Genomic DNA, 14,664 nt, shown 5'->3' with positions numbered 1-14,664 from the left:
ATGTGTAGAGTGCAGGTGTGCCGCTGTCAGTGGAGCAGCTGATTGACGTCTGTGGGCCAATTACATCAGTGATATAACCCCGCCCCAGATGTCATGAGGCTGCCAGATCATAACTTCGTATTTCCCAGTTAGTCGTGTTATTCTGCTCTCTCTCGTATTGTTCTCTAGCCCATTGTTCTTCGACCGTGTCTAACCCCTGTTCTCTGGCTCTCGACAAGACGTGCTCTGATCCCTGCCTGCCTGACAACTCTCCTTGCCTTTTCCCGGAACGTATGAGGGAGGACCTGCACCCGTTTTGATCTCTGCCTGGCTGACTACCCTGTACCCGTTTTGACCCCTGTCTGGCTGACTATTCCATACCCGTGTATCGACCCCTGCCTGTCTGACTCTCCTGTCCCATGCACACCCCTAGACTGTACGAGTGCTCCCCCGTGTATCGACCCCTACCTGAATACCTGACCATTCTATTATTATTAAATATACCCAAAATGGTTTGAACAAGACCTGTCTATCATTGCTCTGTATCTGCATTTTGGGTTCAATACTCAGAGACGTAACAATATGCACCATACTGTACCGCAGTTTATTAATTTTTATTATACACTGTCTGTTTTTATGTTGGGGTCTTCTCCTGCTTGACATGTCACTGAGATCTGGGTGTCTGTCTGTCTGTCTGTCTGTCTGTCTGTCTGTCTGTCTGTCTGTCTGTCTGTCTGTCTGTCTGTCTGTCTGTCTGTCTGTCTGTCTGTCTGTCTGTCTGTCTGTCTGTCTGTCTGTCTGTCTGTCTGTCTGTCTGTCTGTCTGCTTGTCTATCTATCTACGCTGTGTAAGGAGAGTGGTTCTAGGTAACATGTAAGGTGTGTAATCTAATATAAATCCTCCACCTGTGACATAGAAGACCATGTCGTCGGTGGCAAGGGGAGCGTATTTCCTGCGCTCAAGCTTCTTGTAGACCATCACCTCCATGATCCCAGCCCCCAAGGTGAGGCCGGCGGTGGGGATGGTCAGGGTGGACGAGGCGCCGTCGTTGGTCTCATGGTACTGGCCTGGGAAAGGGAGGAGGGAGAGACGTTCACATTCAATTCAAAACAACTTTATCGTCCACCAAAGTGTGAAGGTGAGAGGGAGACGAGGGTTGAAGTACTGAATGTCAACACGGTCTCATCAGAAAGCGTAAATAAAGGGGCGGAGCCAGACGATGGGGTGAAGACGTGTTTCACAGCCGCTCTCATATAGTTTGTAAAACATACCTTAGTTTTTACCCCTACAGTCTTTGTTTTAGTTTAGTTTTTTATTAAGAATGTCGACTGGTTAACCTCTTAAGCCCGGACGCCTATTTTCTGGAAATCCGCCTAAAATACATACCTAAGTAAATGGAAGATTGCTCCACTTCTACAAGGTATATTACTAGGCTTGCTTAAATTGTGATGAAACAAAGGAGAATATGAATTATGATTTTTCGTAATCTCTTTCGTAATCTCTTTTGCATCTTTGACAGTGAATAACACCATGCTAAAAATTACCAGACATGAAAAACTGCCACTGAGCTCGTTCAGTACCTTCTTGAGATCATGTGTACAAAATAAGGAAATTAATAAAGGGAAGAAGATTAAACAGAAGGTTTTGTAGCTACAGTACTGAATTCTGCCATCCGGACCCATGCAATTTGACATATTATTATAGAATATAGAATATGAGGCCTATAAATGACCTTATTATAGCCAACTTGCACATCTATGGATCGGGCCAAATCTACTCTTTCCAATGGCAGAGTTCAATTTGGATTTAGTATCACCAGGCGTGTATGAAGAACCGAGAATGAAATCTACTGTAAATACAGTCCGCTTTTTATTTTTGCGACAGGTCCGCGGATTGTTACTAAATCTTCACAGAAGGTAGACACACTAACTGCGCTCCAATCCATGCCAATAACATTCAGTTTTGTGATATAGTATCCCGAGAAATAAGAAAAAAAAAAATCCATACACAAGTCATTTATTTGCAGGAGGCTATAATTCCCTGGGTACTGTCGTTTTTCGAAATTTCAACGCTCATTGAGAGCTCTGGATGCCCTAGGCTCATATGACTACAAATCATTATCATTCGGCGACGGCCACTAATTCAAAATGGCGGATCTCCGTGTAAATACTTTAACCTATTGGTAAACAAACATATTGCTGAAAATATACACTATGACTGCTGTTGTGACATGGTTAGGATCTTTACTCTTGGATACATTTGGAAAGAAAACGCAACATTATGTCATATAGTCTAGACAGATTGATTTATGACGTACCGGACCTCACTGGTGGAAGAGGTTAATGAGTTGGCCAAAGCGGTGCAACTACCGGCTGACATCCCCATAGATTCAAGATTCAAGATTCAAGAGTTTATCCATCACATACATACCAGGGCATACAGTGAAATGCGGTTGGCCATGCATGTCAAAAGAACTAACACTCAACGTAGGAAACAGGATGGGGGCTTGGCAATCCCCGATTTCAAGTTGTACTTCTGGTCCTTTTCGCTGAGACCCCTGATAGTTGAACACTTTAAATACTTAAGCATAGAGATTTTCCCCACACTAAATCAGACAACTAAATATAACTTCACAGGCACACCAACAAAATACACCAAGATCTAAATAGATGGTCGAGCCTTCCTAACTCGCTGCAGGCCCGTGCATCCATAGTCAAAATGAACATACTGCCCAGGATACATTTTGTTAGCTCGATGCTCCCCTTGCCTCCTCCAATAAATCACTGGCGCAAGACAGAAACTATGATATCTAAATTTATTTGGAATAACAAACGCCCAAGAGTCAAAAGAACTAACACACAACGTAGGAAACAGGATGGGGGCTTGGCAATACTCTATTTCAAGTTGTACTTCTGGTCCTTTTCGCTGAGACCCCTGATAAGCTGGTTTGACCCGGAAATTGCTGTATCGTGGCGCTCCTTAGAGGCAGCAGCGGTCTCACTGTAAAGATCACAAGACGGAGTATACTCCAGTAACCCTATATCAAAATGCCAATTACGATATGGACCAATCATATCCCACATGAGTCAAACATGGCGTAATGTACAGAAGACTTGTGCTGTCAAATGCCCATGGCATCTCGACTCACCAATTTTTCATAACCAACAACTACTTGTTGGGCACAAACCTGTTAATATTCCTCAATGGGAGAGGAGGGGAGTTCATCCTCTGGGGGATATATATGATAAAAACGGCCTTTGAGCGTTTCAGGACCTAAGAGATTTTTATGACCTCCCTGGCGTATCATTCTTCCTCTACTTGCAGCTGAGGTCAGTGCTCAGGGCGCATGGGGTTCCGTGGGCTCAAGCACTACACCCACACCCTTTTACTAAACTTATCAGGGACAGAACAACCTCAAGAGGATTTGTCTTAGATTTGTATACACTCTTAATCAAATCCACATATAAAAACGTATCTTTAGATACAGTCTGGCAAGGGGACATCCCGGAATTAGACTCTGAGTTTGACTGGTATGATATTTGGACTAACGTTAGCCTCCCGCAACCCTAATCACCAGCAGATACATTTAAATTATATTCATAGGACGTATCTCACACCTAGGAAGCTGTTTGCTATGGGACTGGTGACCGACTCTCGGTGCACTTTGTGCGCTCTGAGGGCCACTGGCACTTATATGCACATGTTTTGGGATTGCCCACCAGTAGCTCGTTTTTGGAGGTCAATAACAACTAAACATTCAAACATATGTAACCTAACAATTCCACTTACGGCAGCAACACTACTCCTAAATGATATAGCATCACTACCGGCATCCATACAACAAAAAAGAATCATTCTGGCCACCGTTAGTACTGCAGCCAAGAAGCTGATAGCCATGAGGTGGAAGGATCCTGAGAAACTCACAATGATTAATTGGTCTCTGACACTGCTGGATGCCATTTATATGGAAATCTCTACTGCACGGGTAATTGGGGTTGGACAGGGCAGCAGTGAGCTGTGGGTTTCTGCAGCCGAGAGGGTTAAGGTATCTATCTAGCAGTGGAGCGGGGTCGGGATGTTGGTCCTGGGGGGTCCGGGGGTCCTGGGGTAGGGGGGCGGGAGTGGGGTAGGAAATGTCTTATATGTCTTTTGTGTTGTCTATAGTAAAATCATTTTATTTTTAAATTTCAATTTTTACATCTATATTTATTATTTTTGTGATTCTATTGTCATTATTGTTATTGTTAGTGTTATTATTGTCCTGTGAAGTCATGTCTATTATTATTATTATTATTATTATTATTATTATTATTATTATTATTATTATTATTATTATTATTATTATTATTATTATTATTATTATTATTATTATTATTATTATTATTATTATTATTGTATTGTGTGGTGTCTTGTGTTGTTTTATATTTCATGAAAAAAAATGAAAAAAAAAAAGAAAATAAAGAAGAAATAATAATAATGATAAAGTACTAATTGACCAGTAATATATTTAGGTTTCATATCGGCTATGTAATATTATGTACTTATTTGTACACATTGTAAATTTTCATAAATACATCAATATATTACTTATGGCTATAACATAATGTACATTTATACAATAGGTAGTTATGACCATGCATTGTGATTGGTCAAGAGCGTACGGCAAATTTTTGCACTGCTTGCTTGGCATAAAGCTACACGCGTTCTAAACAGTGAGTATATTCATGATACACTCACGGTTAAATCACCATGAATATACCACTGTGCTGGCTTTAGAATGTTGTAGAAAGTTTCAACTGCCATTCATCAAACGGAAACTGTGTCAACATGACCTACTCCGCGGACAACGTTACATTTGATTTAACGTACCCGTTAACCATAAACGAGTGGATAGATAAAGAGGACGGGCCTACATCTACCGGTATTCAGAAAAACAGCATTATTAGACATGCCAATCCAACGAAAGACGAGCTGGACGTGCTGGAGAAAATCCGCAATGAAATCAACACCACCACCAAGTCACGGCCTGGGCATTGAACTGGCCCAACTCCCAGAACTGTCCGAGGTGCTGATGACTTTCTCCGACTTTCGCTTGCATTAGATCAGTGGTTCTCAAACGTTTTACACCAAGTACCACCTGAGAACGTAGCTGGCTCTCCAAGTACCACCATATGGCCGACGTTAAAATACAGTCTATTCAGCTATGCACAGTTCACGCAGGAGGCAAATGTTTTCCTAATACCATTATTTATTGTTAACTTTTGTCAGACACAGCCACAATGTACAAAGGGGTAGCACTAGAACTAGCAAACTCTTCCACACAACTCATACAATGCAAGGGGCATTGAGAACATAATAACTAACATTCTCACATAGCAAGTGAGAAAATTAAGAACAACTGTTTCAGCAAATGTACTTAATTCTCTCTCTCTCTCTCTCTCTCTCTCTCTCTCTCTCTCTCTCTCTCTCTCTCTCTCTCTCTCTCTCTCACACACACACAGCAAGCAATTGTCCTTCATTCTCTCTCTCTCTCTCTCTCTCTCTCTCTCTCTCTCTCTCTCTCTCTCTCTCTCTCTCTCTCTCTCTCTCCAGTTGTCCATTGACAACTCACATAAGCAGGGCCGGACTGGGGAAATAATTCAGGCTGGGAAATATAGTGTGAAATATAGCCCCAGTCAGGCCACTTTCTAAGTGGGGGTCCCCCACCAGGAATTATTTTGTTACAAAGACTTAATTTCCTGCATTCTGGTGCAGGATTTTTTTTTACCCTTTAAATTCCAGTGTTTGTGATGGGCATCACAAATTATATAAAAAGAAAAAAACATATTCAATAAATTTTCTAATTGTAACCCTTTAAATGCCAGTTTGTGTGATGGCATCACAAATTATTGTAAAAAAACAACATAAAAAGTTAAATATCTGACCGATTGATAATACTTATAATTTGGAGGGCAGGCTTCTATCAGCGTTGTCACACCAGTAATGTCATTTAGCCAGGTCTCGACTAGGAACACGCATTGCAAATTCTTTTCAGTTATCAGATCATTGATTAAGAAAGATTTGTTGCTCAACGATCTAACATTCAGAAGGGCCATTGTCAGTGATGTCGGCGATATCATACGCAAATTTGGCATAAACTTTTATTTTTACGCTGATGACACCCAATTATATATACCTATTAAGCCAAATGATTCCTCCCAACTACAAAACCTTGAGGCCTGCTTGCTTGCCGTCAAAAAATGGATGTCGCAAAACTTTCTACTCCTTAATGCAGATAAAACTGAGATGTAAATTGTTGGCCCCCCAAACCACAGAGGCCTGTTTCAGGACATCTCCCTCAACTTTGATACCTGTCATGTATCCCAGAGCTCCACCATAAAAAACCTCAGAGTCATTTTTGATTCCTCCCTCTCATTTAATGCACATATAAAAAATGTCACAAATTGCATTCTTCCATCTTCGTAATATCGCAAAAATTCGCCCCATTTTAACTCTGGCTGATGCTGAAACCCTGATTCATGCTTTTGTCTCATCACGTCTGGACTACTGTAATGCACTTTTTTCAGGCCTACCTAATTCAAGCATCAAAAATCTTCAACTCGTGCAAAATGCGGCTGCACGGATACTAACTAGAACTAGAAAATTTGATCACATCACACCAGTTTTGTCCGCCCTACACTGGCTTCCTATCCAAGCCCGATCTGACTTTAAAGTGCTACTCCTCACCTACAAAATTTTAAATGATTTGTGAACAGATTAACAGTCAATGCGGTTTCATTGCTGGGTTAAGTACTTCTATTCTATTCACATAATATGCTTACTTCATATATCTACTCCATTCACATATATGCTTACCACTTGTATCTATTGCTATGTCCGCCCACTACAATCACATGAGCTGTCTAACGCCTGTCCCGTCTCCCTGTCCCCCTGTGAGTTGCTGTCCTGGAGTGCTGACCGGAGTGTCGGACGTCCCGTGATGAAGGCCGGGAGGTTGCAACCCCCTCTGCGTGCCCCCCTGTCTCCGGAGGTCTCGTAGTGGTGACCGGAGTGCCGGACATCCCGCGATGATGTCGGGGAGTTCGCGACCCTCTCTGCGCCGCCCCCTATCTCCCTGTCTCCGGCTGTCCCTGAGCAATGACCGGAGTGTTGAATGTCCCGTGACTAAGACGGGGAGGACGTGACCCTCTTTGCGCCGCCCCTGTGCCTCAAATAGATCCGCTATCAGCTCTATCTTTAATCTTTCAAAATGTTCAGTTGCTATCGCTATTAGCTCTATCTTTAATCTTTCAAAATGTTCAGTTGCTATTGCATGCACTCATCTGTGTTTCACTACACACATGAGTGCATGCTTACCAACTGTCCGTCTGCAACACTACTATCACCAACATCTAAGAAGGGAGATCCCCCCTTGAATGGCCCTTCTAAGGTTTCTCTCCTCCACACTGCCTGTGGAGCTTTTTTCCCTATTGTTAGGTTTTAGTGAGTTTTTCCTTACCTTCGCGTGGGGTATGTCTGGGAGTGCTTGCATTCTTTCATTTATTTGCATTTATCTTAAATTTTTTGGACCTTATGGTGTTCTTGTTCTGTTCTTGACTTATTGTTATGTTTTCTTCATGACTTGTTTAAAGAAGACCTGTACGGCCCATGGGGACATTAACGTGTGTTGTTGGGCCTTATAAATAAATTTGATTTGATTTGATTTGATGGGGGGTGTGGCCGGCCTTGGCTGAGCGATGATGGGTCTGAGGTTGCTAAGTGTTACAGTACGTGTCAGGCATTTCTTCTTGAGTCTGATAGTAGTGTGAACAGGAACAGCATGGTTTGTTATTGGAACAATTTGATAGCAGTAGTTTGGGTGCGAGGTTGGGGGCGTGGTGGACGTTTCGGAGGTTGCAGTTGCGGGCTGTCGAGGAAAAATGGCGGAATAGTTCTTTTGTGATGTTTTGGAGATGCCTGGCTGTAAATCCGATCAGCATTTACCAGTTCGACCATTTTTGGCATGAAAGGCAGGTGGGGGGGAGAAGGGGGTAGAGGGGGGGGGGAGAGCAGGGATGAGGAAGGAGAGGGGGGAAAGGGTGCCTGGTAATTTGGTGATGACATGGCAAGAGGGAGGGGCGAGGAGGAGAGTGACACAAGGTAGGAAAGATGGGGGGGCTGGGGGGAGGGGCACCCTGCATTTGAGGGTTGTTGATGGGGAGGGGGATTCCCAATCAAGAGGGAGGGGGGAGGGGGAGAGTGAGTAGAAAATGTGCGAAGTGAAGATTTGTCCTCCCTATCTGAGAAAATCCATTCCTTTGGAACAACTGTTCACGTCTCCAGAACATGTCGAAGTTTGCAATGTAATTGACATTGTGTAGCACACAAGCAGTTGAGAGCCATTTGTTTAGCTGGAGAAGTCTGCTGAATCTTTCAGTCAATTTAGAGACTGTTGGCAAGGGCCCACTGATGTGCGATTCAATGTTTGTGGAATCCAGCATTTTCAGCAATTCAATAAAATCACATTTCAGATTTTCAGACTGTCGATTTGAGATGTAATTCGCTCCTACGTGGATGATTAATTTCCTGGCTGTTGTGTTTTCCGATAAAATCTTTGGAATGTGCTTTGTTATTTCACAAACAGTTCCATCAGGGTAACAGTATATCTTTGTATTTCTCTTTTTGTTGATATAGCCTACAGCAGAATCACCTATTATCAGCGTTGTTGGTACAATGTTTTCCTGTTTGTCAGTGTGCTGCGGCCTGTTCTTTTCCTCAGGGCCAGGGCGTTTCCTACCGTTAGCTTGTTGTTCATTAGCTTCGGTGTCTTTATCATTAGCCAGTAGCTGTGGTGGCTTATCCACTGTTCCACGGCGCCTCGTTCTTCCCGAGCGGCGTGGGGTTGATGGCCGGGGGGTCAGGTCCTCCGATGATAATCCTGGTTCATGCAGTAGTGGTAGGTCACTTTGACCCTTCGAACCTCCCTCTCTCAGGGCAAACCTCCCTCTCTCAGGGTTAGGTTCCAAACCTCCCTCTCTCAGGGAGAGGTTCCCTCTCTTAGGGCGCAGTTCAAGGCCTGGGTCCCTTTCCACTATTTTTGCATTAGCATTAGCTACATTAGCCACTTTAGCTGGTTGGCTTGTTGATAAAGAGGGCCAGCCAGTTGCTGAGTTTATTTCTGGGCACTTGATATTTGCCGTTTCAGGCATCGTAATTCTGCCAGGGATAGATTTATTTTTCGGCTTTGCCCCATGCCTATTCCAGAGGGCATGTTGGGTGTGGTAGTACTCAACCTTGGGCTACGCAGGCTCAATGGCTGCCATACACTGGCACCAGGCACACATCACACTACACAATGGCTGAACGGCTCAGGAGACAGGGATTGATATCAGCCAATTAAGGGGAAGGGATGATTAGGTGGCCTTGATGTCAGAGACCTGATTGGGAATTTGGCCAGGAACGTCGGGGAACCCCCTACTCTTTGCGATAGGCGTCCTGGGTTCTTTAACGACCGAGATTCAGTCAGGACCTCAGTTTAGCGTCTCATCCGAAGGACGGCACTCACAGCTATACATTGTTACTGACTAGTCCAGAGGACAGAGTGCCCCCTGCTGGACAACAACACCACTTTCCGACAACGGCCTTGACCAGGGCTCAAACCGGTGATCTTCCAATCATGAGTCCGGAGCTCTACTCATGTAGCCACGCTGCCGGACGATCACAAGCTTATGTCTAATACGCTTATGTCTTATGATCTACTACTGAGGCTATTGAGGTTTGATTGGATAATTTATCCTTTATCCTTTATCCTTTCATCTTTATCTTGATGTATCTATCTTTTATCGATGCTTGCACACTGGTTGGTGTGTGGGGGGGGGGGGGGGGCAGCAGAAGAAACATATCACTGCTATACTTGTATGATGTGTATAACTTTAAGGGATTAGCGCACACTTTCATGAAGCTGATTTGTTATAAACTCGGAGTCAATTCAGGTTCATCTGAAAGGCTTGATAGCAGAAGCATAATAAAATGTTAGTGTTTGTTAGCAATGACAGTGGAGGTCAATAGGGGCTTCGCGCCTCCGTTTACTTCCACTAGAATGTTTACGTTCCTTGCCCGTTTGTGATTGTATATGCACTTAAAATATTTCCCTGTGTGAATGAATGAATGAATGACATTTCATTTTCGTGTCATGTCCGACGACCCATCGCTTACAGGATTATAAGACACCAAAAACAATAATTGAATATAACATTCACTTCCCAAGGTTTGTAAGCTACACCATGCACACCATCAGAGGCCCAAATAAATACATCACATATATGTTCTTTTTGTACGTATATCCCAAGCTTTCTCTAAGTATTCTGCAAGTGCAAATACCCTGTGATCAAAAATCCATTTTAGTCTTTTAGATAGCCACCATGACCGGTCTGAGAATTGCTGCAATGTCTAAAAGAAAAGCCAAACAAATTGCCAAATATTGCTCTGTCTCAGCTATTATTGGCAGCTTAGCCACGTGGAGAAGGAGGTGCTATGTGTACCCTTAAGTGTTCAGTGCTGCTTGGCCCCGATACATTTGATTCCCTGTTTATGTAATATAATTTGTGGAACCAAATAAAGTATTAAAATGTGTGTGTGTGTGTGTGTGTGTGTGTGTGTGTGTGTGTGTGTGTGTGTGTGCGTGTGCGTGCGTGCGTGTGTGCTTGTGTGCGTGTGTGCGTGCGTGCGTGTGTGTGTGTGTGTGTGTGTGTGTGTGTGCGTCTCTCCTCCCTCACCCATGGTGTGCCAGACGTAGACGTATCCCTTGTCCCTGTAGTCGTTGGTCTGGGGGAAGGGCTTCCCGTCGGGGAACACGTTACATTTCTTCTTGTCGGCACACTTTCCATAGCCATAGTCTTCCCGCCACGATGACCAGTTATCCCCAGCGCGCAGTTTTCCGTTAGCTGGGTGGGGGGGTGGAGCAAAGAGAAGCAAAAGGTGTGACATAATATACACTAGGGCTGAGCAACAGGGCCGGTTTTTACGGTATAACAAACATTACAATCTGTATTATGCCTTTATCTTGTACGACAGTTGTCATGGTGCTATTTCATTCAAAATGGTCTATTTTCTTTTACTTCTTTTTTTTATCTACTTTTTCTCCCATTTTCTATTTTTCTCCCATCCCAATTTCGTATCGTCCAATTCTACCCTCCCCTGTCTCGAACGCTGTTAGGCCATGCCTCCCACAAGCCGGACGAAGCCTTACATCACGTGTCCCCTCCGGTACTCGAGGAAGCAGCCGTCGCATCTTTTCACCTGCACAGCGCAATCTCTCAGCGTCAGGGGTCTGCGTGGGAGGGCACGCCGCCCCCGTCGCTTCCTGATTCTGCTGCGCAGGCGCACCAACCAACCTGTAGGAGTCGCTGTCCACAACGTCCGATCCCCACTCATCAGCTTCCCACCCCCTAATACTGCCAATTGTTTCTTTTTTTGTATCCACTTTTTCTCCCATTTTCTATATTTTCTCCCATCCCAATTTCGTATCATCCAATTCAACCCTCCCCTGTCACGAACGCTGTTTCTTGCCTCCCACAAGCCGGCTGCAATGTGGACTAAGTCATACATAGCACAAGTCCCCTCCGATACTTGAGGTAACAGCAGTCGCATCTTTTCACCTGCGCAGCTCGATCTCTCAGTGGCGAGGAGTAACGCATGGGAGGCTCACGCTGCCCCCGACACTTCCTGATTCTACTGCGCAGGCGCACCAACCGACCTGTAGGAGTCGCTGTCCACAACGCCCGATCCCCACCCATCAGTTTCCCACCCCTAATACGGCCAATGTGTATTAGTATGAACAACCAGCTAAACTGAAAGCAATGTGGAGCGCTGGGCTCGAACAGGCAAGCCCAGCGTCTCCGTCATTCGTGGCGAGCGCCTTGCCCACTACGCCACGTAGCCGCCCCTAATACTGCCAATTGTATTAGTATGAACGACCAGCCAAGCTGATAGCAATGCGGAGAGCTGGGCTCGAACCCAGCGTCTCCTGCATTGGTGGCGAGCGCCTTGCCCACTACACCACCTAGCCGCCCACTTTCTTTTACTTCTTAATACCACTGCAAGGAAAACCTTTTTAATTAAAGATAGATAAAAATGTTATGTTGAGTAATGATTAAAAAAGAAAATACATCCACAGAGTGGTGTGGTCTTTGAGGTAGTTTGTTTCTATGTGGTGTGGTCTTTGAGGTAGTTTGTTTCTATGTGGTGTGGTCTTTGAGGTAGTTTATATGTGATGTGGTCCTTTGGGGTAGTTTGTTTCTGTGCTGTGATGTGGTCCTTTGGGGTAGTTTGCGTACCATCCGCCGGGAGGTTCTCCAGCTTAGCAGTGAAGGACACGCTGGAGCCGTTGAGAGCCGGGCTGTCACTGGTGACACGGAGTGTTGGTGGTTTGGCTGGAGGGTAATCATGCACTGAAATCAAGTACAATGTATTAGTTGCTATGTGTCTCTTCAAGAGGGAGGGTGAGAGATAGTGGGGATGGTGGGGAGGAGAGTTACAGTAGGGGATTGGGGGATGAGAGACTTCCTCGGCATCTGTAGTTGTTAATGTGCAATTGTGTCAATTGCTATAGTGTCATAGATATAGATAGATAGATAGATAGATAGATAGATAGATAGATAGATAGATAGATAGATAGATAGATAGATAGATAGATAGATAGATAGATAGATAGATAGATAGATAGATAGATAGATAGATAGATAGATAGATAGATAGATAGATAGATAGATAGATAGATAGATAGATAGATAGATAGATAGATAGATAGATAGATAGATAGATAGATAGATAGATAGATAGATAGATAGATAGATAGATAGATAGATAGATAGATAGATAGATAGATAGATAGATAGATAGATAGATAGATAGATAGATAGATAGATAGATAGATAGATAGATAGATAGATAGATAGATAGATAGATAGATAGATAGATAGATAGATAGATAGATAGATAGATAGATAGATAGATAGATAGATAGATAGATAGATAGATAGATAGATAGATAGATAGATAGATAGATAGATAGATAGATAGATAGATAGATAGATAGATAGATAGATAGATAGATAGATAGATAGATAGATAGATAGATAGATAGATAGATAGATAGATAGATAGATAGATAGATAGATAGATAGATAGATAGATAGATAGATAGATAGATAGATAGATAGATAGATAGATAGATAGATAGATAGATAGATAGATAGATAGATAGATAGATAGATAGATAGATAGATAGATAGATAGATAGATAGATAGATAGATAGATAGATAGATAGATAGATAGATAGATAGATAGATAGATAGATAGATAGATAGATAGATAGATAGATAGATAGATAGATAGATAGATAGATAGATAGATAGATAGATAGATAGATAGATAGATAGATAGATAGATAGATAGATAGATAGATAGATAGATAGATAGATAGATAGATAGATAGATAGATAGATAGATAGATAGATAGATAGATAGATAGATAGATAGATAGATAGATAGATAGATAGATAGATAGATAGATAGATAGATAGATAGGCCCCAAACAGCCCATTACATAGACAAAGATACAAATCTGATCTGAGAAGATCTGGCGCCATTTCTACCTTTTCTGCCGGTGAGGTCCTTTGGTTTTGGGCTGAATGGAGGGTACATGGACTCATCCCATGCGTTGGTGTCGGGCCTCCAGCCCGGAATGGGTGGGATGGGGAATGGGGATTTGCCAGGCACCAGGAGCTTGTCAGGTATCGGGAGTACACCGCTGGGTATGAAGGGTAGGTACTCGGGAGGTATTGGGAGTGTGTTGGGTAACTTGCCAGTCGCCAGGAGCTTGTCAGGTATCGGGAGTACACCGCTGGGTATGAAGGGTAGGTACTCGGGAGGTATTGGGAGTTTGTTGGGTAACTTGCCAGTCGCCAGGAGCTTGTCGGGTATCGGAAGCCCACTGGGTATGAAGGGTAGATACTCGGGAGGTATCGGAAGCTTGTTGGGTAACTTGCCAGTCGCCAGGAGCTTGTCGGGTATCGGAAGCCCACTGGGTATGAAGGGTAGATACTCGGGAGGTATCGGAAGCTTGTTGGGTAACTTGCCAGTCACCAGGAGCTTGTCGGGTATCGGGAGCCCACTGGGTATGAAGGGTAGGTACTCGGGAGGTATCGGAAGCTTGTTGGGTAACTTGCCAGTTGCCAGGAGCTTGTCGGGTATCGGAAGCCCACTGGGTATGAAGGGTAGATACTCGGGAGGTATCGGAAGCTTGTTGGGTAACTTGCCAGTCGCCAGGAGCTTGTCGGGTATCGGAAGCCCACTGGGTATGAAGGGTAGATACTCGGGAGGTATCGGAAGCTTGTTGGGTAACTTGCCAGTCGCCAGGAGCTTGTCGGGTATCGGGAGCCCACTGGGTATGAAGGGTAGATACTCGGGAGGTATCGGAAGCTTGTTGGGTAACTTGCCAGTCGCCAGGAGCTTGTCGGGTATCGGAAGCCCACTGGGTATGAAGGGTAGGTACTCGGGAGGTATCGGAAGCTTGTTGGGTAACTTGCCAGTCGCCAGGAGCTTGTCAGGTATCGGAAGCCCACTGGGTATGAAGGGTAGGTACTCGGGAGGTATCGGAAGCTTGTTGGGTAACTTGCCAGTCGCCAGGAGCTTGTCGGGTATCG

At 44.0% G+C, this 14,664-nt stretch overlaps 1 protein-coding gene across 1 annotated transcript in view; it reads right to left on the bottom strand.

Moving 5' to 3' along the window:
• gpnmb (glycoprotein (transmembrane) nmb) overlaps positions 1–14,299 on the bottom strand; it is a gene marked incomplete at both ends in the record, with an annotated part of 19,544 nt that extends 5,245 nt beyond the window's left edge. Inside the window, 4 exons of the mRNA XM_084312020.1 lie at positions 885–1,046; positions 10,734–10,901; positions 12,294–12,407; positions 13,615–14,299. Of these exons, the coding sequence (XP_084168146.1) occupies positions 885–1,046; positions 10,734–10,901; positions 12,294–12,407; positions 13,615–14,299 (1,129 nt within the window). The remainder of the gene's footprint in view (positions 1–884; positions 1,047–10,733; positions 10,902–12,293; positions 12,408–13,614) is intronic.
• Between the last annotated feature and the right edge of the window lie 365 nt (positions 14,300–14,664).

The sequence above is a fragment of the Notolepis coatsorum genome (assembly GCF_963971535.1).
Source record: "Notolepis coatsorum genome assembly, chromosome: 4".
Lineage (NCBI taxonomy): Eukaryota > Metazoa > Chordata > Actinopteri > Aulopiformes > Paralepididae > Notolepis > Notolepis coatsorum.
Note: the sequence above shows the minus strand (reverse complement) of the source record. Positions and strands in the feature narration are given on the sequence as shown.